At 34.5% G+C, this 26,238-nt stretch overlaps 1 protein-coding gene across 1 annotated transcript in view; it reads left to right on the top strand.

Annotated features, from left to right (window-relative positions):
• The first annotated feature begins 10,873 nt into the window (after positions 1 to 10,873).
• Positions 10,874 to 26,238, top strand: part of LOC139482718 (uncharacterized) — a 45,848-nt gene continuing 30,483 nt past the window's right edge. The window contains exons 1-4 of the mRNA XM_071266784.1: positions 10,874 to 10,959; positions 13,007 to 13,082; positions 20,093 to 20,335; positions 20,726 to 21,211. Coding sequence (XP_071122885.1) covers positions 10,888 to 10,959; positions 13,007 to 13,082; positions 20,093 to 20,335; positions 20,726 to 21,211 — 877 coding nt within the window. The 5' untranslated portion in view covers positions 10,874 to 10,887. The remainder of the gene's footprint in view (positions 10,960 to 13,006; positions 13,083 to 20,092; positions 20,336 to 20,725; positions 21,212 to 26,238) is intronic.

The raw sequence follows: 26,238 nt of genomic DNA, 5'->3' as shown, positions 1-26,238 counted from the left end.
AACCAATCATTAACTACAACCAGACCTTCCACCAATCATACACTACAACCATACCTTCCACCAATCATACACTACAACCAGACCTTCCACCAATCATACACTACAACAAGACCTTCCACCAATCATACACAACAACCAGACCTTCCACCAATCATACACTACAACCAGACCTTCCACCAATAATACACTACAACCAGACCTTCCACCAATCATACACTACAACCAGACCTTCCACCAATCATACACTACAACCAGACCTTCCACCAATCATACACTACAACCAGACCTTCCACCGATAATACACTACAACCAGACCTTCCACCAATCATACACTACAACCAGACCTTCCACCAATCATACACTACAACCAGACCTTCCACCAATCATACACTACCAACATACCTTCCACCAATCATACACTACAACCAGACCTTCCACCAATCATACACTACCAACATACCTTCCACCAATCATACACTACAACCAGACCTTTCACCAATCATACACTACAACCAGACCTTCCACCAATAATACACTACAACCAGACCTTCCACCAATTATACACTACAACCAGACCTTCCACAAATCATACACTACAACCAGACCTTCCAACAATCATACACTACCAACATACCTTCCACCAATCATACACTACAACCAGACCTTCCACCAATCATACACTACCAACATACCTTCCACCAATCATACACTACAACCAGACCTTCCACCAATAACACACTACAACCAGACCTTCCACCAATCATACACTACCAACATACCTTCCACCAATCATACACTACAATCAGACCTTCCACCAATCATACACTACCAACACACCTTCCACCAATCATACATTACAAACACATCTTCCACCAATCATACATTACAAGCACACCTTCCACCAATAATACATTACAAACACCTTCCACCAATCATACATTACAAACACATCTTCCACCAATCATACATAACGAACACACCTCCCACCAATCATACATTACAAACACACCTTCCACCAATCATACATTACAAACACATCTTCCACCAATCATACATTACAAACAAACCTTCCACCAATCATACATTACAAACACATCTTCCACCAATCATACATTACAAACACATCTTCAACCAATCATACATTACAAACAAACCTTCCACCAATCATACATTACAAACACATCTTCCACCAATCATACATTACAAACAAACCTTCCACCAATCATACAATACTAACACATCTTCCACCAATCATACATTACAAGCACACCTTCCACCAATCATACATTACAAACAAACCTTCCACCAATCATACACTACAACCAAACCTTTCACCAATCATACATTACAAACACATCTTCCACCAATCATACATTACAAACACATCTTCCACCAATCATACATTTCAAACAAACCTTCCACCAATCATACAATACAAACAAACCTTCCACCAATCATACAATACAAACAAACCTTTCACCAATCATACATTACAAACAAACCTTCCACCAATCATACAATACAAACAAACCTTCCACCAATCATACAATACAAACAAACCTTTCACCAATCATACATTACAAACAAACCTTTCACCAATCATACATTACAAACACACCTTCCACCAATCATACATTACAAACACATCTTCCACCAATCATACATAACGAACACACCTCCCACCAATCATACACTACAAACACAACTTCCACCAATCATACACAACAATCATACACTACCAAAATACCTTCCACCATTTATACACTACCTACATACCCTCTACTAATTACACACTACCAACATACCTTCCACAAATCATACACTACCAACATACCTTCCACCACTTATACACTACCTACATACCCTCTACTAATTACACACTACCAACATACCTTCCACAAATCATACACTACCAACATACCTTCCACCAATCATAAATTACTAACATACTTTCCACCAATCATACACTACCAACATACATTCCACCAATAATACACTACCAACATACCTTCCACCAATCATAAATTACTAACATACCTTCAATCAATCAGACACTACCAACATACTTTCAACTAATCATACCCTGCCATCACACCTTCTACCAATCATAAACTACCAACATACCTTCAACCAATCATTAACTACAACCAGACCTTCCACCAATCATACACTACAACCATACCTTCCACCAATCATACACTACAACCAGACCTTCCACCAATCATACACTACAACAAGACCTTCCACCAATCATACACAACAACCAGACCTTCCACCAATCATACACTACAACCAGACTTTCCACCAATAATACACTACAACCAGACCTTCCACCAATCATACACTACAACCAGACCTTCCACCAATCATACACTACAACCAGACCTTCCACCAATCATACACTACAACCAGACCTTCCACCGATAATACACTACAACCAGACCTTCCACCAATCATACACTACAACCAGACCTTCCACCAATCATACACTACAACCAGACCTTCCACCAATCATACACTACCAACATACCTTCCACCAATCATACACTACAACCAGACCTTCCACCAATCATACACTACCAACATACCTTTCACCAATCATACACTACAACCAGACCTTTCACCAATCATACACTACAACCAGACCTTCCACCAATAATACACTACAACCAGACCTTCCACCAATTATACACTACAACCAGACCTTCCACAAATCATACACTACAACCAGACCTTCCAACAATCATACACTACCAACATACCTTCCACCAATCATACACTACAACCAGACCTTCCATCAATCATACACTACCAACATACCTTCCACCAATCATACACTACAACCAGACCTTCCACCAATAACACACTACAACCAGACCTTCCACCAATCATACACTACCAACATACCTTCCACCAATCATACACTACAACCAGACCTTCCACCAATCATACACTACCAACACACCTTCCACCAATCATACATTACAAACACATCTTCCACCAATCATACATTACAAGCACACCTTCCACCAATAATGCATTACAAACACCTTCCACCAATCATACATTACAAACACATCTTCCACCAATCATACATAACGAACACACCTCCCACCAATCATACATTACAAACACACCTTCCACCAATCATACATTACAAACACATCTTCCACCAATCATACATTACAAACAAACCTTCCACCAATCATACATTACAAACACATTTTCCACCAATCATACATTACAAACACATCTTCAACCAATCATACATTACAAACAAACCTTCCACCAATCATACAATACTAACACATCTTCCACCAATCATACATTACAAGCACACCTTCCACCAATCATACATTACAAACAAACCTTCCACCAATCATACACTACAACCAAACCTTTCACCAATCATACATTACAAACACATCTTCCACCAATCATACATTACAAACACATCTTCCACCAATCATACATTTCAAACAAACCTTCCACCAATCATACAATACAAACAAACCTTCCACCAATCATACAATACAAACAAACCTTTCACCAATCATACATTACAAACAAACCTTCCACCAATCATACAATACAAACAAACCTTCCACCAATCATACAATACAAACAAACCTTTCACCAATCATACATTACAAACAAACCTTTCACCAATCATACATTACAAACACACCTTCCACCAATCATACATTACAAACACACCTTCCACCAATCATACATAACAAACACACCTCCTACCAATCATACATTACAAACAAACCTTCCACCAATCATACATAACAAACACACCTCCTACCAATCATACATTACAAACACATCTTCCACGAATCATACACTACAAACACAACTTCCACCAATCATACACAACAATCATACACTACCAAAATACCTTCCACCATTTATACACTACCTACATACCCTCTACTAATTACACACTACCAACATACCTTCCACAAATCATACACTACCAACATACCTTCCACCATTTATACACTACCTACATACCCTCTACTAATTACACACTACCAACATACCTTCCACAAATCATACACTACCAACATACCTTCCACCAATCATGAATTACTAACATACTTTCCACCAATCATACACTACCAACATACATTCCACAAATCTTACACTACCAACATACCTTCCACCAATCATAAATTACTAACATACCTTCAATCAATCAGACACTACCAACATACTTTCAACTAATCATACCCTGCCATCACACCTTCTACCAATCATAAACTACCAACATACCTTCAACCAATCATTAACTACAACCAGACCTTCCATCAATCATACACTACAACCATACCTTCCACCAATCATACACTACAACCAGACCTTCCACCAATCATACACTACAACAACACCTTCCACCAATCATACACAACAACCAGACCTTCCACCAATCATACACTACAACCAGACCTTCCACCAATCATACACTACAACCAGACCTTCCACCAATCATACACTACAACCAGACCTTCCACCAATCATACACTACAACCAGACCTTCCAACAATCATACACTACCAACATACCTTCCACCAATCATACACTACAACCAGACCTTCCACCAATCATACACTACCAACATACCTTCCACCAATCATACACTACAACCAGACCTTCCACCAATAACACACTACAACCAGACCTTCCACCAATCATACACTACCAAAATACCTTCCACCAATCATACACTACCAACATACCTTCCACCAATCATACACTACCAACATTCCTTCCACCAATCATACACTACCAACACACCTTCCACCAATCATACATTACAAACACATCTTCCACCAATCATACATTACAAACACACCTTCCACCAATCATACATTACAAGCACACCTTCCACCAATAATACATTACAAACACCTTCCACCAATCATACATTACAAACACATCTTCCACCAATCATACATTACAAACACACCTCCCACCAATCATACATTACAAACACATCTTCCACCAATCATACATTACAAACACATCTTCCACCAATCATACATTACGAACAAACCTTCCACCAATCATACATTACAAACACATCTTCCACCAATCATACATTACAAACACATCTTCAACCAATCATACATTACAAACAAACCTTCCACCAATCATACATTACAAACACATCTTCCACCAATCATACATTTCAAACAAACCTTCCACCAATCATACAATACAAACAAACCTTCCACCAATCATACAATCGAACAAACCTTCCACCAATCATACATTACAAACACATCTTCCACCAATCATACATTACAAACACATCTTCCACCAATCATACACTACAAACACAACTTCCACCAATCATACACAACAATCATACACTACCAAAATACCTTCCACCATTTATACACTACCTACATACCCTCTACTAATTACACACTACCAACATACCTTCCACAAATCATACACTACCAACATACCTTCCACCATTTATACACTACCTACATACCCTCTACTAATTACACACTTCCAACATACCTTCCACAAATCATACACTACCAACATACCTTCCACCAATCATAAATTACTAACATACTTTCCACCAATCATACACTACCAACATACATTCCAGAAATCTTACACTACCAACATACCTTCCACCAATCATAAATTACTAACATACCTTCAATCAATCAGACACTACCAACATACTTTCAACTAATCATACCCTGCCATCACACCTTCTACCAATCATAAACTACCAACATACCTTCAACCAATCATTAACTCTAACAAGACCTTCCACCAATCATACACTACAACCATACCTTCCACCAATCATACACTACAACCAGACCTTCCACCAATCATACACTACAACAAGACCTTCCACCAATCATAAACAACAACCAGACCTTCCACCAATCATACACTACAACCAGACCTTCCACCAATAATACACTACAACCAGACCTTCCACCAATCATACACTACAACCAGATCTTCCACCAATCATACACTACAACCAGACCTTCCACCAATCATACACTACAACCAGACCTTCCACCGATAATACACTACAACCAGACCTTCCACCAATCATACACTACAACCAGACCTTCCACCAATAATACACTACAACCAGACCTTCCACCAATCATACACTACCAACATACCTTCCACCAATCATACACTACAACCAGACCTTCCACCAATAATACACTACAACCAGACCTTCCACCAATCATACACTACCAACATACCTTCCACCAATCATACATTACAACCAGACCTTCTACTAATCATACACTACAACCAGACCTTCCACCAATAATACACTACAACCAGACCTTCCACCAATCATACACTACCAACATACCTTCCACCAATCATACACTACAACCAGACCTTCCACCAATACTACACTACAACCAGACCTTCCACCAATAATACACTACAACCAGACCTTCCACCAATAATACACTACAACCAGACCTTCCACCAATCATACACTACAAACATACCTTCCACCAATCATACATTACAACCAGACCTTCCACCAATCATACACTACCAACATACCTTCCACCAATCATACACTACAACCAGACCTTCCACCAATAATACACTACAACCAGACCTTCCACCAATCATACACTACAACCAGACCTTCCACCAATCATACACTACCAACATACCTTCCACCAATCATACACTACCAACATACCTTCCACCAATCATACACTACAACCAGACCTTCCACCATTCTTGCACTGCCATCACCCTGCAACCAATCATACACTACCAACATACCTTCCACCAATCATACACTACCAACATACCTTCAACCAATCTTTATACCTTCCACCAATCATACAGTACCAACATATCTTTCATCACTCAGTGGAAAACACGTATAATGACACTCCACAATAACATATGTCAACCTGTTACTCATGTGTCATAGTGGTTGTCACTAAAACACTTACTAGAATAATTATGCTCTCTTTGTTTATGTGAATCGAACACTAAAGACCAAGAATGACTTTCCGCAGTAACATATGTTAGCCTTTTACTCATATGAATAATGACACTCCACAATATAAACATACATCAGCCTGTTACTCATGTAGCATAGTGGTTGTCAATAAAGCAAGTACTAGAATAAAAATACTCTCATGGTCCATGTGAATCGAACATAAAGCAAGAATAATGACACTCCACAGTAACATGTGTCATAGTGGTTGTCAATAATGCACGTACTAGAACATGTAGAATAATAATACCCTCATTATAAGTTAACGAGACAGGCAAAATTTTATGTAAACCAGATGGTTGAATTATAATAAATATAACTTTATTATTTCTTTTTTTTTTTTTATTCTAAAATCTGATTTATTGCACTATTACTGTTATAATGAATACCATGTCTACAGCATTTGACAGGGCACCCCTGTAGTGTTAGTTTTACTGAACAAACAGGGAGATTGTTCAGTAAATTAATAATAATAATAGGTTAGATTTACATGTAACAATATTATGTAAACAGCTTACTACAGAAATTAATTTCCGGAAAAATTACATTCGTGAACCGCTTTGACCCTGTATATATGCTAGTTGACCTGGTCATGACCTATTGATCAAGGATCACAAGATGGTGGCAAATTAACATTCGAAGCAGTTTGTTATATATATTAATTATGTAGGTGTACATACTTGGTTGCGAATTGAAGTACATTATATAAGTTTATTTATGTATGAATATGTGATATATTACATGAAGGATGCTTCAAGAATAGTAGGGATTAAATCTTTTATCACTGTCGCTGATCATGATCATGACGAAGTCCACAGCACGTGGTTTTAAGATTAAATAATATTGAGACACATATATTGCTGCAAAAATATAGCATATAACATATATGCAAGAATAATAATTATATGTAAGCTTACTTCTTTCAAAATTTTACCATGTTTACCACCTGAAAGTGTCGAAATATTTAAGTAGTTCAAAAAATCTTTTTTGAACAGGGCATACACATCAAAATTTGTAGTTTTATAATTTGAACTGTGGGTGCACTTGTGGATAGAAAATGTGATGAGTGTCACCAACAGATTTATATCATAATAATTAATATCACTGATTTTATATCCTATAATGAGATTTCTGTAGTTTAGGATATGATGACCTATTTTAACTTTATTTAATAGTATTTTGATCTTTTCCCAAAAAGTTTTTAAGTAATGACATTCTAGAAAAAAATGTTTATAATCTTCTGTTACATTACATAGGTCACATTTACTGTCTTCTTTTATCTTCCATTGAAAAAGCAGTTGTTTACAAGGAAGGATATGATGCAGCAATTTCCATTTAAATATTTTTAATCTGTTATCTTTTAAATAAGTAAATACAAAGTTTAGCATTGATTTAATTGGGATTAAAGAATCTAAATTTAGGACACGTTTCCATTTAAAGAAACTTGAAGGCGTGTCTTCATTTCCACTATTAATGTGTGTGTATATCTGTTTTGTTTCCATTACTTGTAAACTTATTATCTTATTTTTTTCTTTTGTATTAATGCAAAGGTTAAGTTTATTTTTTACTTTTGATTTTATTGATTTTTCTGATTTAAGTACCTTGAGCCATTCATTTGGTATAGCATTTTTAAGTTTTGAAATTTCAAACATTAAATTGGATTTTGAGGATATTTTATTAGATATTATTTCTTGAGAGATATTACCATTTTGGTCAATTATATCATTAACATATATAATACCTTCTTTTATCCAATTTATAAAAACTAAACATTTTCCTTGAAATTTTATCAGTTTGTTTCCCCATAAGATTTGTTGTCTAATGTTTTTAAAATTCATATTGAGTTTGGTATTATTTAAATTTTGTACTTTGAACCAAGACTTTACAATTTCTAAGTAGAACTTTGGTAAAGTTTTATGAAGATTTTGTATTGAGTAAATGTTGTCTAGATTCATGTAAAGGAGCATGAAATTAGCACCAAATTTATTAAACTAAAATGTCGGAATTACTTTCCAGTTAGCAAAATCATCTGCAGTAAGTCTTTTGATCCATGCTATTTGTAGTGCAGTTATATAATTATCTATATCTGTCATCTTAAGCCCTCCCTCAGTAGTATTTTTGCTTAGTGTGGTTCGTTTGACTTTTTCTCGTTTACCATATAAAATTGTAGATAAGAGTTTTAAACTGTTGAATGAATTCATGTGGTAGGTTTGTGACTGAAGCTAAATATGTAAGGTTTGGTATAAGAAGAGATTTTACAACTGTTATTTTACCTATCATTGTAAGATTTCTTTTTTTCCAATTACTTATTAATTTGTCACATTTCTGTATTATTTTTTTCAGTATTCAGCTTGTCACATTCAGCTCGATCTGTTCCAAAATAAACTCCTAGACTTTTTATTGGTCCTTTATTCCATGTTATATTTTCAAACTTATCTTTACAATGTTTTAATTTTCCTAACCAAATGCCCTCAGTTTTGGATCTATTTAATTTTAAACCTGACAGTGTTCCAAAGATTTCAATAATATTAAGAGTGTGACGTACTTCATCTTTTGATTTTAAAAAAAGGGTTGTGTCGTCAGCTAATTGAGAAATCTTTAAACTGTGCGTTTTAGTGTCTAGCTTAATTTGAAAACCTTTGATGTTGTTATCTTGTCTTATTCTGCAGGACAAAATTTCTACAGCAATAACAAAAATCAGGGAACTTAACGGGCAGCCTTGTCTAATACCACGTTTAATGTTATATGGTGATGATACCCACCCATTATTTAACATACAACCAGTTATGTCTTTGTACAAGGTTTTAACCCATTTAATAAAAGAATTTGGAAGGTCAAATTTCTTGAGTGCTTCATACATAAATGGCCATTCTAATGAGTCAAAGGCCTTGGAAAAATCTATGAAGAGCAATGCTCCTTCAATATTAAAGTATGTTATTTCAGTATGTTTGGTTTTAATGTATTAATTTACATACTACACTAATTAGGGCCCCGCCTAGTGACGGGTCACCCTATAGTGATCAGTCTATCTGTCCGTCCGTCTGTCCGTAACAAATTGTGTCCACTATATATCTAGCGAACCGTTTTAATTTCATACTTTTTACTTGACATGTATATTAACCAACACCAGAGGGTGTGTCATAATGTATGTACAAATCCTAGGTTAAGGGTCAAGGTCAAAAACTTGGTTTCAGTTGACAACCCCATGTCCTATGGTCAATATTGTGTTTGCTCTATATCTTGAGAACAGTTATGATTTCAAAGTTTATACTTGACATGTATATTAACCAACACCAGAGAATGTGTCATAATGTATGTACAACTTCCTAGGTTAAAGGTCAAGGTCAGAAACTTTGGTTTCAGTTGACAACCCCATGTCCTATGGTCAAGATCGTGTTTGCTCTATATCTTGAGAACTGTTATAATTTCAAAGTTTATACTTGACATGTATATTAACCAACACCAGAGGATATGTCATAATGTATGTACAACTTCCTTGGTTAAAAGTCAAGGGTAAAAACTTTGGTTTCAGTTGACAACTCCTTGTCCTATGGTAAAGATACACATTTTTTACCACAAATTATTTACAGTTGAGCCCACAGAGATGGCTCCCATCTCAATGATGTCTAGATTATTCATGTTCTTAAACAGTAAAATCTCAATTAGTTGTTCATGTATCTCTTTATTATGTCACTTCATATTTGTTGTTTGTTTAGGTTGACTGGTTTTATGTCAAGTATTGTATAGGTAAAATTAGTACAACAATTGCCTATTATTTAAAGAAGATGTATATATTTGTATGATTGATAAAAGAGTTTTTGATTGTATTTCAGGGTAATACTCCTTATGATATGGTAATAATAAGAAGCAATGACTCTGAAGAGATAAAAAGGAAGAAGAAAGAAGTGATGGACTTCCTAAAGGTAAATATTCTGTCTTAGTTAATAAGAGATATTTACAAATATGTTGACAGATTGTTAGAGACACAACAGACTTGGTACATTGAAGTTACAATAAAACGGTTGCCTGTTGTTTTCAATGTCATTGTAGTATTTGTTGTCTGTTAACAATGTACCCGGTAAGTTGACAATTCCAAGCTTGTTGCCTAATATAGATGTTGGCATATGTGAAAGACAAATGTTTGAAATCAGTGTCTCATCTGTTGGATGTCTCTTATTTTTTGTGTCATCAGCTTGCTATTTCCTCGGTATATATATATATATATATATATATATATATATCACATCATCTCCTTTTATGTATACATTATGTGTATCTCTGTGCAGAATAGTTGATTTACATGTTTATGCAAATATGTAATAATCATATACTAAAACAAAAAGCACATCTTAACAAAATGTTTAGTATGCTGTCAACCTGTGTATAGATTTTAAAGTTTTCAGTATGTAGCAGGTAGACAAAGCTACCTACATAGATAAAACCTCTATGAAATGAGTAAACTCAGTAACATTAAATTTCCTGCACAACCTTTTTAAAACATACAAAAACAAATAAATCACATCATCATTAAATAGGCCGTGTGCAGTAAATTTATCTCATGTGTGATATGGCATAGAAGGAAAAACAAAAAAATTACTGTGGGGATTAAACATGTGGTAAAGATGTCAGACCACCAATCCATACACTCCAATTTAGAATGTAAAGTTCAACTAGTATATTAAAGTAGTCCTTCCCTAAAAAAATATATAGTGCTCTTGATGTTATTGTTTACTTAAACTAACCAAACAATTTGCAGAAATAAAACTTTTGTTGAAAGAGAAATATATTTAAACCATTTTTAGACATAATTTACTTGCTTATGAGTTTGCATTAAAGATTGAGGATTAATGCTCTCCAAAATATATTTATTTAAGATTTTCAGAAAAAAAAACAGGGGCTATGTTTAGTAGTTACTTTCGGCCGTTGGTATTTAACTACAAGACATTAAACATGAATTAGAATTGGCAGGTAGAAAGATGATACATGTACGATTCATTATACACCTTTTTGTGAAGTTAAACTTATGTAAAAAATTTAGAAAGCTGTGAAAATTGAAAAAAATTGTTGCAATAGATCCGGATTTTGAATTGGTGGTCTGACACCTTTAACATTGTTTAAAGCAATAAACATGGAATCACAAAAATAAGAAAACAGCCTAAAACCAGAATTTTTGCTTTATTTGCAATTTAATAATGGGAGAAATAAAAACAAATATAGTAACACATACTTTAAGAAATTATGCATTTTCTCAATTTTGATTATGGTTGATAACACTACTGTTTTTGAACTTGGCAATAGCTGCTTCTGAACGAAATCTAAAAAAAATAAAATATAAATTATCTGAAAAAGGTCAGAACATTACAAAAATTTAGTAAAATTTTGTTTGTCCCTTATTTTTTTTATTTAGATTTTTGACCCCAACAACCATGTATGTGGTCTTTTAGTAAGGTACCTGCCTCAAGGGGCAGGAAGTGTGGGTTGTCTCACCTGCTTGGTGGAACCAACAACTTTAAAATATGTATTCCTTGCTTCTCCATAAAGACTGGTTGTCAGAATAATGTGTCTGACATGTGTATTTCTTCATCTTGTAAGCATTACCAAACATTATGTGCAAACTATAGTCAAATTTGAAATTGTTCTTACAATCTTTATTTTCAGTGGCAAAAATGGGCCTTTACGTACGATAGATGTATAATAAATAGAAGAAGATGTGGTATTGATTGCCAATGAGACAACTCTTCACAAAAGACCAAAGAGAAATTATATAAATGATAGGTCATATTACGGCCTTCAATGAAGCTATTTGACAAGTTTTCACATGAGGCATGATAGTTTATTACAGATTGATGATCCCAATCGCCAAATTACACATAATTTAAAAACGATAGGTCACTCTATGTCTTTCAATGAAGCTATTTGACAAATTTTCACATGAGGCATGATAGTTTATTACATGTTTTTCTTTTGTAGACCGTCATGTCAAAGACATCCCCAGAAGTTACTCCTGCCACCCAATCACAGAAACCTGCAGCACCAGTAGTTGGAGGTAATCATCTATTATTAATAATTCAGATACTGGCTGAAATACAAATTACTTATTTCTAATATATGGAAACCTTGATGTCTGCTTATATATATATAATTACAATGGCGGTACTATCATTCCTACTGGTTCATCACACAAGGCAATCATTTAATGTTAATTGGTATATAGTCTGACTGGAATGATGTATAGTTTCTTATTTCTAATATATGGAAACTGGAATGATTATTGTTACTTATTTCTAATATATTGAAACCTTGATATCTGCATATAATGTTAAAATAAAAAATAAAAAAAATAACAGGAAAAGTCAAGTAGGCTATTGATGCAGATTGATCGATTACAGATCATATTAACTTTAAAATAAGCTTCTCTCATTCTCATCCGATTTATTCTTTCCTGAACCTGTTGATTACAGATCACAATAACCTTAAATTCATTCTCATCCGATTTATATAGCATTCTCAACCTGCTCAGTTGACAACCAAATCCAGCCATCGGCTCAACTGGATTTTACAGAATAAGTAGTTTTTGGCATATTAATACATTGACCTATAGACGGATAGACACATTGACCAGTTGACCTATAGACGGATAGACACATTGACCAGTTGACCTATAGAAGGATAGACACAATGACCAGTTGACCTATAGACGGATATACACCTTGACCAGTTAACCTATAAACGGATAGACACATTGACCAGTTGACCTATAGACCATGTAGACGGATAGACACATTGACCAGTTGACCTATAGAAGGATAGACACATTGACCAGTTGACCTATAGATGGATAGACACCTTGACCAGTTGACCTATAGAAGGATAGACATAATGACCAGTTGACCTACAAACGGAAAGACACCTTGACCAGTTGACCTATAGAAGGATAGACACAATGACCAGTTGACCTATGTCGGATAGACACCTTAGCCAGTTGACCTATAGACGGATAGACACCTTGACCAGTTGACCTATAGATGGATAGACACCTTGACCAGTTGACCTATAGAAGGATAGACATAATGACCAGTTGACCTATAGACGGATAGACACCTTGAACAGTTGACCTATAGAAGGATAGACACAATGACCAGTTGACCTATAGACGGATAGACACCTTGACCAGTTGACCTATAGATGGATAGACACCTTGACCAGTTGACCTATAGAAGGATAGACATAATGACCAGTTGACCTATAGACGGATAGACACCTTGACCAGTTGACCTATAGAAGGATAGACACAATGACCAGTTGACCTATAGACGGATAGACACCTTGACCAGTTGACCTATAAACGGATTGACACATTGACAAGTTGACCTATAGACGGATAGACACATTGACCAGTTGACCTATAGAAGGATAGACACATTGACCAGTTGACCTATAGAATGATAGACACATTGACCAGTTGAACTATAGACGGATAGACACCTTGACCAGTTGACCTATAAATGGATAGACACTAGTGTTGTTCCGATGATCGGAATAAGTCGGAAATCAGTTGGTTGGGCCTCACGATGTCGATAATCGATTGGGATTTTGTTTAATCGATTGTCGCTATAGTTTCCGGACTTTTTGCGTATCAACTTCCGGTCCGTTTGCGGTTTGAATTTTATTTGCTCAGTCAAACAAATTGCAACAAAAAATATCAGTGGATGACAATAACAATGTCAAACATCCTATAATTAAAGACAAAACCATTTTTTCCCCTTTAAAACGTGACAAAAGTATTGACTATATATATACCGATTGATCTTTAAAATAAATAACTTTGTATGAAATACTCTCTCAATACCGGATACTTGTTACTTGAGAGCGTACATGAAATCCTTCAGATTTTAGACAAAATAATTTCTTTACTTCATTAGAGCATGTCGCAAATTGCCTTTTATTAATGTTTTATCCATTAGTAGCGTCAAAAGCGTCATATTCCTTCCCAAATTGCTTGTCAAACATCGTTTATGTTTGTAAATTTTCTGAAATTTGTCCGCCATTGAAATACATTAGAATCACGGATCGGATACGGTTCAACTATGTAATAATTCTGCATTTTTGCAATTATAAGTTCAGACGCTCGCTTGACACAATTGACAGAAAAATGATGATCATAAAGTGAAAAAAAAGCATTCTACACGAATTAACAGACATTGGCTGGATCCTCTTTGTTTACTGTATATATTTCAATGCAAATGCATTGTTTTATTTTTTTCTGTTAATCTTAAATTTCTTTAAAGTAAAATACTATATATATATCTTTTCTTACTGTGAAACATTCAAATGTTTATACTGCTAAGTTATTGAAATTATAATGGTAGTTACACCATTGAAATTTAGAAAAGTTAGTGTCACTCTTGGTAATTAATGTTGTAATTATGAGATAAAATATGTTCAATCTGAATCTGGATTCTAATTAATTCATTTTTAGCTCACCTGTCCCGAAGGGACAAGTGAGCTTATGCCATCACTTGGCGTCCGTCGTCGTCCGTCGTCTGTCGTCGTAAACTATTTCAAGAATCTTCTCCTCTGAAACTACTGGGCCAAATACTTGTAAACTTTAACTGAATGTTCCTTAGGGTATCTAATTTATAAATTGTATCCGAAGTTTTGATCTATCAACAAACATGGTCGCCATTGCTAAAAATAGAACATAGGGTCAAATGCAGTTTTTGGCTTATAACTCAAAAACCAAAGCATTTAGAGCAAATCTGACATGGGGTAATATTGTTTATCAGGTCAAGATCTATCTGCCCTGAAATTTTCAGATGAATCAGACAACCCGTTGTTGGGTTGCTGCCCCTGAATTGGTAATTTTAAGGAAATTTTGCTGTTTTTGGTTATTATCTTGAATATTATTATAGATAGAGATAAACTGTAAACAGCAATAATGTTCAGCAAAGTAAGATTTACAAATAAGTCAACATGACGGAAATGGTCAGTTGACCCCTTTGGGAGTTATTGCCCTTTATAGTCAATTTTTAACCATTTTTCGTAAATCTTAGTAATCTTTTACAAAAATCTTCTCCTCTGAAACTACTGGGCCAAATACTTCCAAACTTTAACTGAATGTTCCTTAGGGTATCTAGTTTGTAAATTGTATCCGAAGTTATGATCTATCAACAAACATGGTCGCCATTGCTAAAAATAGAACATAGAGGTCAAATGCAGTTTTTGGCTTATAACTCAAAAACCAAAGCATTTAGAGCAAATCTGACATGGGGTAATATTGTTTATCAGGTCAAGATCTATCTGCCCTGAAATTTTCAGATGAATCAGACAACCCGTTGTTGGGTTGCTGCCCCTGAATTGGTAATTTTAAGGAAATTTTGCTGTTTTTGGTTATTATCTTGAATATTATTATAGATAGAGATAAACTGTAAACAGCAATAATGTTCAGCAAAGTAAGATTTACAAATAAGTCAACATGACGGAAATGGTCAGTTGACCCCTTTGGGAGTTATTGCCCTTTATAGTCAATTTTTAACCATTTTTCGTAAATCTTAGTAATCTTTTACAAAAATCTTCTCCTCTGAAACTACTGGGCCAAATACTTCCAAACTTTAACTGAATGTTCCTTAGGGTATCTAGTTTGTAAATTGTATCCGAAGTTATGATCTATCAACAAACATGGTCGCCATTGCTAAAAATAGAACATAGGGGTCAAATGCAGTTTTTGGCTTATAACTCAAAAACCAAAGCATTTAGAGCAAATCTGACGTTGGGTAATATTGTTTATCAGGTCAAGATCTATCTGCCCTGAAATTTTCAGATGAATCAGACAACCTGTTGTTGGGTTGCTGCCCCTGAATTGATAATTTTAAGGAAATTTTGCTGTTTTTGTTTATTATCTTGAATATAATTATAGATAGAAATAAACTGTAAACAGCAATAATGTTCAACAAAGTAAGATCTTCAATTAAGTCAATTTGACCAAAATTGTCAATTGACCCCTTAAGGAGTTAATGCCCTTTAAAGACTTTTTTCACAATTTGTTCATCATGTTGACTTACTTTAAAAAAACTTCTCCTTTGAAACTGCTGTATCAATTTCAGCCAAACTTAGGCTAAATGAGTTTCAGAGTATCTAGTATAAATTTTATATTTTATTTCCTTGTATGTCAAGAAACATAGCTCCTATGGCTAAAATAGAACATAGGAGAAAATGATTATTTTTTTTGGCTTTTGAAGAAAATAGGACGATCCAAAAAACATTTAAATAAATTGAAAAGCCAAAATAATCATTGATGAGAGATTTAACCAAAAGAATTAAGGTGAGCGATTCAGGCTCTTGAGAGCCTCTTGTTATAATTGCTAAATAAAATATGAAAAGGAAACAGAAGATCAAATATTAACATATAAAACTCTGCAATGAAATGGAATATACACATTAGACATGACCAATGAGACTAAAATGCATGATTTCATTTAAAAAAAGGGCAAAGTATTCTGATGCGATTATAACCGATAGTCGGTTGGTTGCTGTCAAATGATTGTAATAGATAATCGGTTGGTAATTTCAACCGATTATCCAACACTAATAGACACATTGACCAGTTGACCTATAGACGGATAGACACATTGACCAGTTGACCTATTAACAAATTGACATATTAATCAATTGGCAGATCAACATATCAAAATTGCGGAATCAAAAGAGAATCAAATTTAAACATTGACGCATAGACATATCGACACAATGACCAGTCAACAAATTGACATTTTGACATATAAATACATTGACAATTCTAAAGCTTTTTACACATTGACACATTGAGAGATCTACACATTGACATATCGACAAATTGACAGATCAACACAAAAGCAGACTCGTACATTGATACATTGCCATGTTGACACACTGACAGTTCATATAAAAAAGAAGATGTGGTATGATTGCCAATGAGACAACTCTTCATAAGAGACCAAATGACACAGAAATTAACAACTATAGGTCACTGTATAGCCTTCAACAATGAGTAAAGCCCATACCGCATAGTTCGCTATAAAAGGCCCCAAAGTGACAAATGTAATTCAATTCAAACAAGAAAACTAACAGCCTAAATTATGTAAAACAAAATGAACAAAAAACAAATATGTAACACATCAACAAACGACAACCACTGAATTACAGGCTCCTGACTTGGGACAGGCACATACATACAGAATATGGCGGGGTTAAACATGTAAGCAGGATCCCAATCCTCCCCCTAACCTGGGACAGTTGTATTACAGTACAACTTAAGAACGAACTATAAAAATCAGTTGTAAAAGGCAGCACATTAACAGATTTATAGATCAACACATTGACATATCGACACATTGACATCGACACACTGACATGTCAACACATGAACAGGATCATACATCAACACATTGACATATCAACACATTAACAGATGGATTCTTCAACACATAGACATATCAGCAAACTGACATTTCAACACATTAAAATATTGAAACACTGACACAGCAACACATTAACAGACTTATACATCATAACACTGACAGATCAACACTTTAGCAGTCTCATACATCAACACATTGACATATAGACACTCAGACAGTTTTAACTTACTGACATATCGAAACACTGACAGATAAACATATTAACCGACTCCTACATCAACACATTAACATATTGACACACTGACAGATCAACACAATAACAGATTCATATATCAACACATGACGTATGGACACACCAACAGATCAACACATTAACAGACTCAACCATTGACACATTGACATATAGACACATTAACAGACTCACCCATTCACAAATTGACAAAGACACATTTACAGACTCAACCATTCACGCATTGACATATAGACACATTAACAGATTCAACCATTCACACATTGACATATAGACACATTAACAGATTCAACCATTCACACATTGACATATAGACACATTAACAGATTCAACCATTCACACATTGACATATAGACACATTTACAGACTCAACCATTCACACATTGACATATAGACACATTAACAGATTCAACCATTCACACATTGACATATAGACACATTTACAGACTCAACCATTCACACATTGACATATAGACACATTAACAGGCTCAACCATTCACACATTGACATATAGACACATTTACAGACTTAAACATTCACACATTGACATATAGACACATTTACAGACTCAACCATTCACACATTGACATATAGACACATTTACAGGCTCAACCATTCACACATTGACATATAGACACATTTACAGACTCAACCATTCACAAATTGACATATAGACACATTTACAGACTCATACATAAACACATTGACATATTGACACATTTACAGACTCATACATAAACACATTGACATATTGATACATTTACAGACTCATACATAAACAGACTCAAAACTCAATGCATTGATATATCGACACACTGACAAATTAACATTTACACTTATACATTGACACACTAATATCCACATATAAACAGACTCATACATAAACACATTGACATATCGACACACTGTCAGATCAACACAATAATACTTGTACATTAACACATTGACATATCAACACACTGACAGATCAACATATTAACAGATTCAAACACCAACACATTAACAAACTGACATATAATCACATTAACAAATGTATACATCAACACATATATAGACTGATAAATCAACACATTGACATATCGACACTCTGACAGATCAAAACATTAACATACTCATTTATTGTTTTGATGACAGAGAGAGAGGGCTGGCAGCAAACTTCTAATTAAGGTTATTTAAAGACCACTGTGACTTTATAGGAAATATGTCACAAGTTATTGCTGTAAATAACACATCTCCAGCATCATAAGATACATATATCCCTGTCTAATAGTATTATTTAATAAATGTATTGAAACAGTGTCCAGTGTCAGAGACAAAAAGTGGAGAAATTATCTTTGAGTGTGTGTATGCATTCATTTTTTTCACAAACATGATGAAATTTAAACTTTCAAACTTAATTTTTTTGTTCAGATCCCATCGGAAAAGGGCAACAGTCTGCCATGTTAAATCGTTTATTAGGGAAGGGCAGCTATGAATCATTTGATATGAGATGCATGGTAACCGGCCAGTTTTCCGTTGGGAAGTCTACTCTTGTGAAGCTGTTAGCTGGTGACATTATACTAGATGGTCGACAGCCAACTGACGGCATTTCTCTCGTTGAAGGTCGCTGTGGCCTCGACATTGAGACCAAAGAGTGGATTCTAATTGATCCAGGTGAGAAAATACACAAGTAGAAACATCTTACCACATGCTGTTGTGTAGACCTCACTATCAGCAGACATGATATAGCACTGATTTTAATCACATCACATTGTAGCCATATGTTTTGTGAGTTCAATTCAGGAACCAAGTTAATTCAAATTGAATTTTAATGTTAAAATTATGGAATAATTTGACATTTATTTTCGATAATCAATAATGTCATCAATCCAGCAGTTAAAACATGACTCTCTTTAAAATACATTTATAGCATTATGTGAATGTTACACTTGATAAGATTTAATTTTGATCTTAATTATGATTTTTCTTATATTCTTCACTTGGTTTTGACAGCCTGTAGCTGTTTTGGATTTGATTTGCCTGATGTATTAAATTTAATTTCAGACTCTTATAACGCCCTGGATGTTGTGTACAACAAAGTGTTAATGACCTCTCTCAAAGAAGAGGAGAGTGAACTCACTGAAAAGTTCATCCAGGCTTCAGATACAAGTCCAACTGGTAATGCCAAAGCCACACTGTCCTCTTTGCCCTCAGAAAAGTCGGCAGCATTACAATCTCTACCACCTAAGAAATCCTCCAATGTGCCTCTCACGATAAAACAGATGGGAAAGAAAATGAGAACAAGAATGACTAAGGAGGAAATAAGAAGGAAAATGGAAAAAGTCCTCAAAAGTGGGAAGTATAAGATGAAAGTTGGGCGTCTTATCTTCTGGGACTTTGGTGGACAATATGTTTATCTAACAACACATCAGACCTTCATGACGTTCCGAGCGTTGTTTCTTGTAGTATTTGATGGAAGCAAAGATTTGCATGAACAGGTCCCTGATGTGATGTGTTTTCCAGGGCAGCACATGACACCAACGCCAGCAGGTAATATGCATACACACAGATAATGCAAACAGGATACATTTTTATAACCATGATAACAGCAAGGTGATATCTTTTCTAAATATTTAAGCAAACCTCAATGTTTACGTAATTTATTTACATTGTCACTTTTAGCTTGTCACAAACTACAATATTAACCTCAGTATGTTTCGCATTTTGCAGCATTGATATGAAGTACTGTGGATTCATTCTTATTCGTGATTTACCAATTTTCGTGGCTTTTGTGGGGTCACAGCGAACCTTGAATTTAAGAATTCAACGAAAAATTATCACGTGAAATGTGTTTGGATTCGGATGTTTATTTCCGGTTATATTGTGCAGTTCTCTTATAGTGTTGACTAGCGATAAACATTTCAAATTAACACGTGTTTTATTGAAAGAAGATAAAGGTATTTTGTTCAATTATATATTATGAAAATAAATGCAAGTTGTTAATTACCGTGTCATAGATTGGTTTACTTTGATTAAAAGTTTACAGGATTAATTACGATAAAATTGTTTATTTTCACACCTTTTACTTATATGATTGTTCATTATACCGTGATGAGGGGAAATAAGCGTTCAATCATATATCAATCATACAGTTGAATGCCTCATAAAATTCTGACAAAAATTTGTAAATTGTAAGATAAACAAACTATTAGTTGTCTCTGTCCACGATTGTAATTGAAGTTTTCAAGGAACACTATCACTTAGAATGGCCAAGTGAGGATTTTGACAATTCAAAACCTTTTCAATGATTTTTTTTTAATCATTGATCAAACAAAGGAGATTATATGATCTCCTAAATCAAAAGGGATATCACGAATGAAGTCTCTGTTTTTATTTTAATCAGTGATCTGCGAATTTACGTATACCACGAATTGTCTTTTTTTCTTCTCAATCCACGAAAATTGATACCCATGAAAATAAATGAATCCCCAGAAAGACAATAATATTTATTAAATATACCAAGTTTAAATTCTTTTTCGGAAATTAAAGCAAAGACAAAAAAAATAAGTGAATTCTCACAAAAAAGGAGCTGATGATTTTATTATATGAAGTATAGATTTTATCATAAGCATGAACGGAGTGCTGCACTTATTGTCAGACAACATCAATTTTTTAAAATTTAATCTTGAATTTGTTCTGGGAGAAATTATATTAAACGATTTTGTTCAGCCTGCAATGTGTGTCGATGAAAGTTCAACATAGGGATAGTGATCCGGTGGCAGGGGCGTTAACTTACTTCTTAAAAGCTTTATGTTTTAGAAGGTGGTAGCCCTGGATGCGTCATACTTTTTATATAGATGCCTTACGTTACAAAGTTTCGTCTGTCACACATCTATTGTCCTTGACCTCATTTTCATGGTTCAGTGACAACTTACAAAAGAGTGGAGATTTTTTTGTAATGTTAATTTCTCTCTTATTAAGAGTAATAGGATAACTATATTTAGTATGTGCGTACCTTGCAAGCTCCTCATGCCCGTCAGACAATTTTCACTTGATCTCGACCTCATTTCATGGATCAATGAACAAGGTCAAGTTTTGGTGGTCAAAGTCCATATCTCAGATACTGTAAGCAATAGGTCTAGTATATTTGGTGTATTGAAGGTTACAATACACCATTAGATTTTATTGGCGCAGCCATTTTATGAACATAACATGGTATTCAGAATTAACAGTATGGCTAATCCTGATTGGTCGATATGTGCGCCCGTTGTTTTTTTATTTTTAGAGACTTCGTGCACTCTGCGTTATACAAAAGGCAAAATTAAAGTTATTCCGTAGCCCTAAAGGCACTGAGATGACTTTTAAACGCTAGGACAAGACACATATTTTTAAGGGCAAAATTAATAGGCAGGGGAGATAAATACAACACACGCTAAGAAAAGCAACGCGAACCTATAATTTTGGGACCAAAAAATACTGTCCTAATAACTTTTCATTGATTCTAGCAAGGTTTCGTTAAAAGAATCAACTTTCTAAAGTCTGTATCTCTAAAAAGGCTACCATTGTTGCCTTTGGGGAAATTAATTGTTTATTTCAATCTGAAGGATCTCCAACTGGCAGGTGTCATCTGACCTTGACCTCATTTTCATGGTTCAGTTGTTATAGTTAAGTTTTTGTGTTTTGGTCTAATTTTCTTATACTGTATAAGTATTCCATAGGTCTACTATATTTGCTCTATGGAATGATTGTAAGGTGTACATGTCCAACTGGCAGGTGTAATCTGACCTTTACCTCATTTTTATGGTTCAGTGGTCAAAGTTATTTTTTTTAGTTTTGGTTTTTTTTTCTAATAGGTCAACTATATTTGGTGTATAGAAATATTTTATGATGTACATGTCAGTCAATAATCAATACGTCAACTATATTTGTTGTATGGAAGGATTATAGTGTGTATATGTCTGTCTGGCAGGTATCATCTGACCTTGACCTCATTTTCATGGTTCATTGGTCAATGTTAAGTTTTCATGGTTAAGTTTGTTTCTTAGATACTATAATCAATAGGTCAATTATATTTAATGCATAGATTGATTGTAAGGTATACATGTCTGCCTGGCATGGTTCATTTGACCTTGACCTTGTTTCATGGTTCATTTGTCAATTTTTATTTTTTTTTGGTTAAGTCTGTTTCTTAGAAACTATTAGCAATAGGTCAACTATATTTAGTGTATTGAATGATTGAAAGCTGTACATGTATTTCTGTTTAGTTTATCTGACCATGACCTAATTTTCTGGGATCATGTTAAGGTTATTTGATAGTTGTAGCAAAACTTTATATTTAGGACTATCAACATAATATAAATGGTTTGTAAAGAAGGCGAGACATTTCAGTGTGTGCACTCTTGTTGTTATACCCCCGCTTTAAAAAAAGGGGGGTATACTGTTTTACCTCTGTCTGTCCTTCCGTCAGTCCGTCCGTCCCATGAATATTTTTCGTCGCATTTTTCTCAGGAACTACAATACAAGGATTTCTGAAATTTGGTTTCAGGGTTTATCTAAGTCAGCTATACCGTGTGATGGGTTTTCAGATTGATCACTTGACAACTTCCTGTTTACCGAACACTTGTATGATTTTACACATGATAGCCAAGTTGAAAAATGTCGTCACATTTTTCTCAGGAACTACAATACAAGGATTTCTGAAATTTGGTTTCAGGATTTATATAAGTCAGCTATACCGTGTGATGCGTTTTCAGATTCATCACTCGACAACTTCCTGTTAACCGAACACTTGCATATTTTTACACTATTAATATTATCCACTTGCGGCGGGAGTATCATCAGTGAGCAGTAGCTCGCAGTTTCACTTGTTATTCCTTAAATCTAATTTTGTTAACACGTTGTATTAAATAGCTGTTAAACAAATGTTATCCTTAATTGTGTCAAAATATGTTTTTTTTGTTGTAAAAGTAAGTAAACTAATGTATGATAAAATTCACAATTAATGGCTTAGTCATCAAGCAATGTTAAAACAAATGTTTTCCTATAAAAATTCAGATTGTTTTAAATGAGTAAACCAGAAAACATATTTAATGGTAGAATGTTTACATACTGATTTCTCAAAATATCTATTCAAAGACTAAACATAGTAGCTTTTTGATGAGAAGGATTTATAACGTTGGTATTTTGAAGGTGTTGTTTTGTTTGAACCATATTAAAGACAAAATAAAGCATATGATATATTGTAGTTTGATCCATCAACATTTGATACAAAAAGTCAAATTTTCTTTTTATCAGTTCTTACTTTAACGCACGTTTTAATTGAAGGAATAAAGCTTCTTTTACCTTTATATGATTTTCAAATGATGTAATTTCAGAGTTACAGAACTTTTTTCACTACATAATTTCTGTATGATTGAATCTGTATTGAATGACATACATCGTTAGAAACCCACTTATCCACATCCCCATTTATTGCATTGAGTTAAACATTTCTATATAATGTAACCTTCGTAGAACTGATTGAAATTAGTCCTAGTTTATATTGAATATTTCATTAATATCAATTCTGGAAAAATGAGGATTTTTTAGTTTTCAGTTTTGACATCTTAATAAAACTAATTTTGAAAATAAATCTTAGGAAATGTGGACTACTTTTCAACAATATTCCCTGGCTTTAAATGTTTGTTGTAAGGTTCCGGGACACAGTTATCGTCCTTTGATTTTCCTTGTCTACAAATAGAGTCCCTCATGTGACAGTGTATAACTTGCAATTTCTTTTTCATACACTATCCAGATTTATTTTTTTCTAATTTATGCCTAAAATAGTAAGTAGGGGGGTGGAATTACTTGTCAAATTGGGACATGAATTTGTATACGACCACACACATTTTTTGGGGTTCGTATAATGCTATTATGTCGTCGTCCGACAACACATTTGGTTTTCGGACAATAACTGTAGTTTAAATGAATGGATCTCTATGGATTTTACAAGAAGATTCAATACCACAAAAGGAAGGATGATTTTAGGGTTTGTGGTACCAACAGTTTAGGAAATAGAGGCCAAAAAGGGGCCAAAACAAGCATGTTTGTAGTTTCAGGAAAATAACTTGTGTGTAAGTGTACGGATCTCTCTGGCATTGTACCACAAGGTTCCATATCACAAAAGGAAGGCTGGGATTGAGTTTAGGTATAATTGCCCCAACATACTGGAATCAGGGGCAAAAAAGGAGCCAAAAACAAGCAACTTTTGTAGTGTCTATACAATAACTTGTGTTTAAGTGTATGGATCTCTCTAAAATTGTACTAAGAGGTTCCATACTTCAAAGGGAAGGCTGGGATTGAGCTTGGGGATATTGTTCCAAAGTGTGTGTGGGGGGGCAATATTTGGAAGGGGGATTTTTTTCCCAAATTTTTATTGTCGAGCCTGCGACTTTTATCGCAGAAAGTTTGACATATGGATAGTGATCCGGCGGCGGTGGTGTTAATTAACTTCTTAAAAGCTTTATATTTTAGAAGGTGGAAGTCCTGGATGCTTCTTACTTTGTATATGGATGCTTCATTTTACGAAGTTTTCCTCA

The sequence above is a fragment of the Mytilus edulis genome, chromosome 7 (assembly GCF_963676685.1).
Source record: "Mytilus edulis chromosome 7, xbMytEdul2.2, whole genome shotgun sequence".
In the NCBI taxonomy this organism is placed as follows: Eukaryota; Metazoa; Mollusca; class Bivalvia; order Mytilida; family Mytilidae; genus Mytilus; species Mytilus edulis.
The sequence above is the reverse complement of the archived record's forward strand: the minus strand, read 5'-3'. Positions and strand labels throughout refer to the sequence as shown.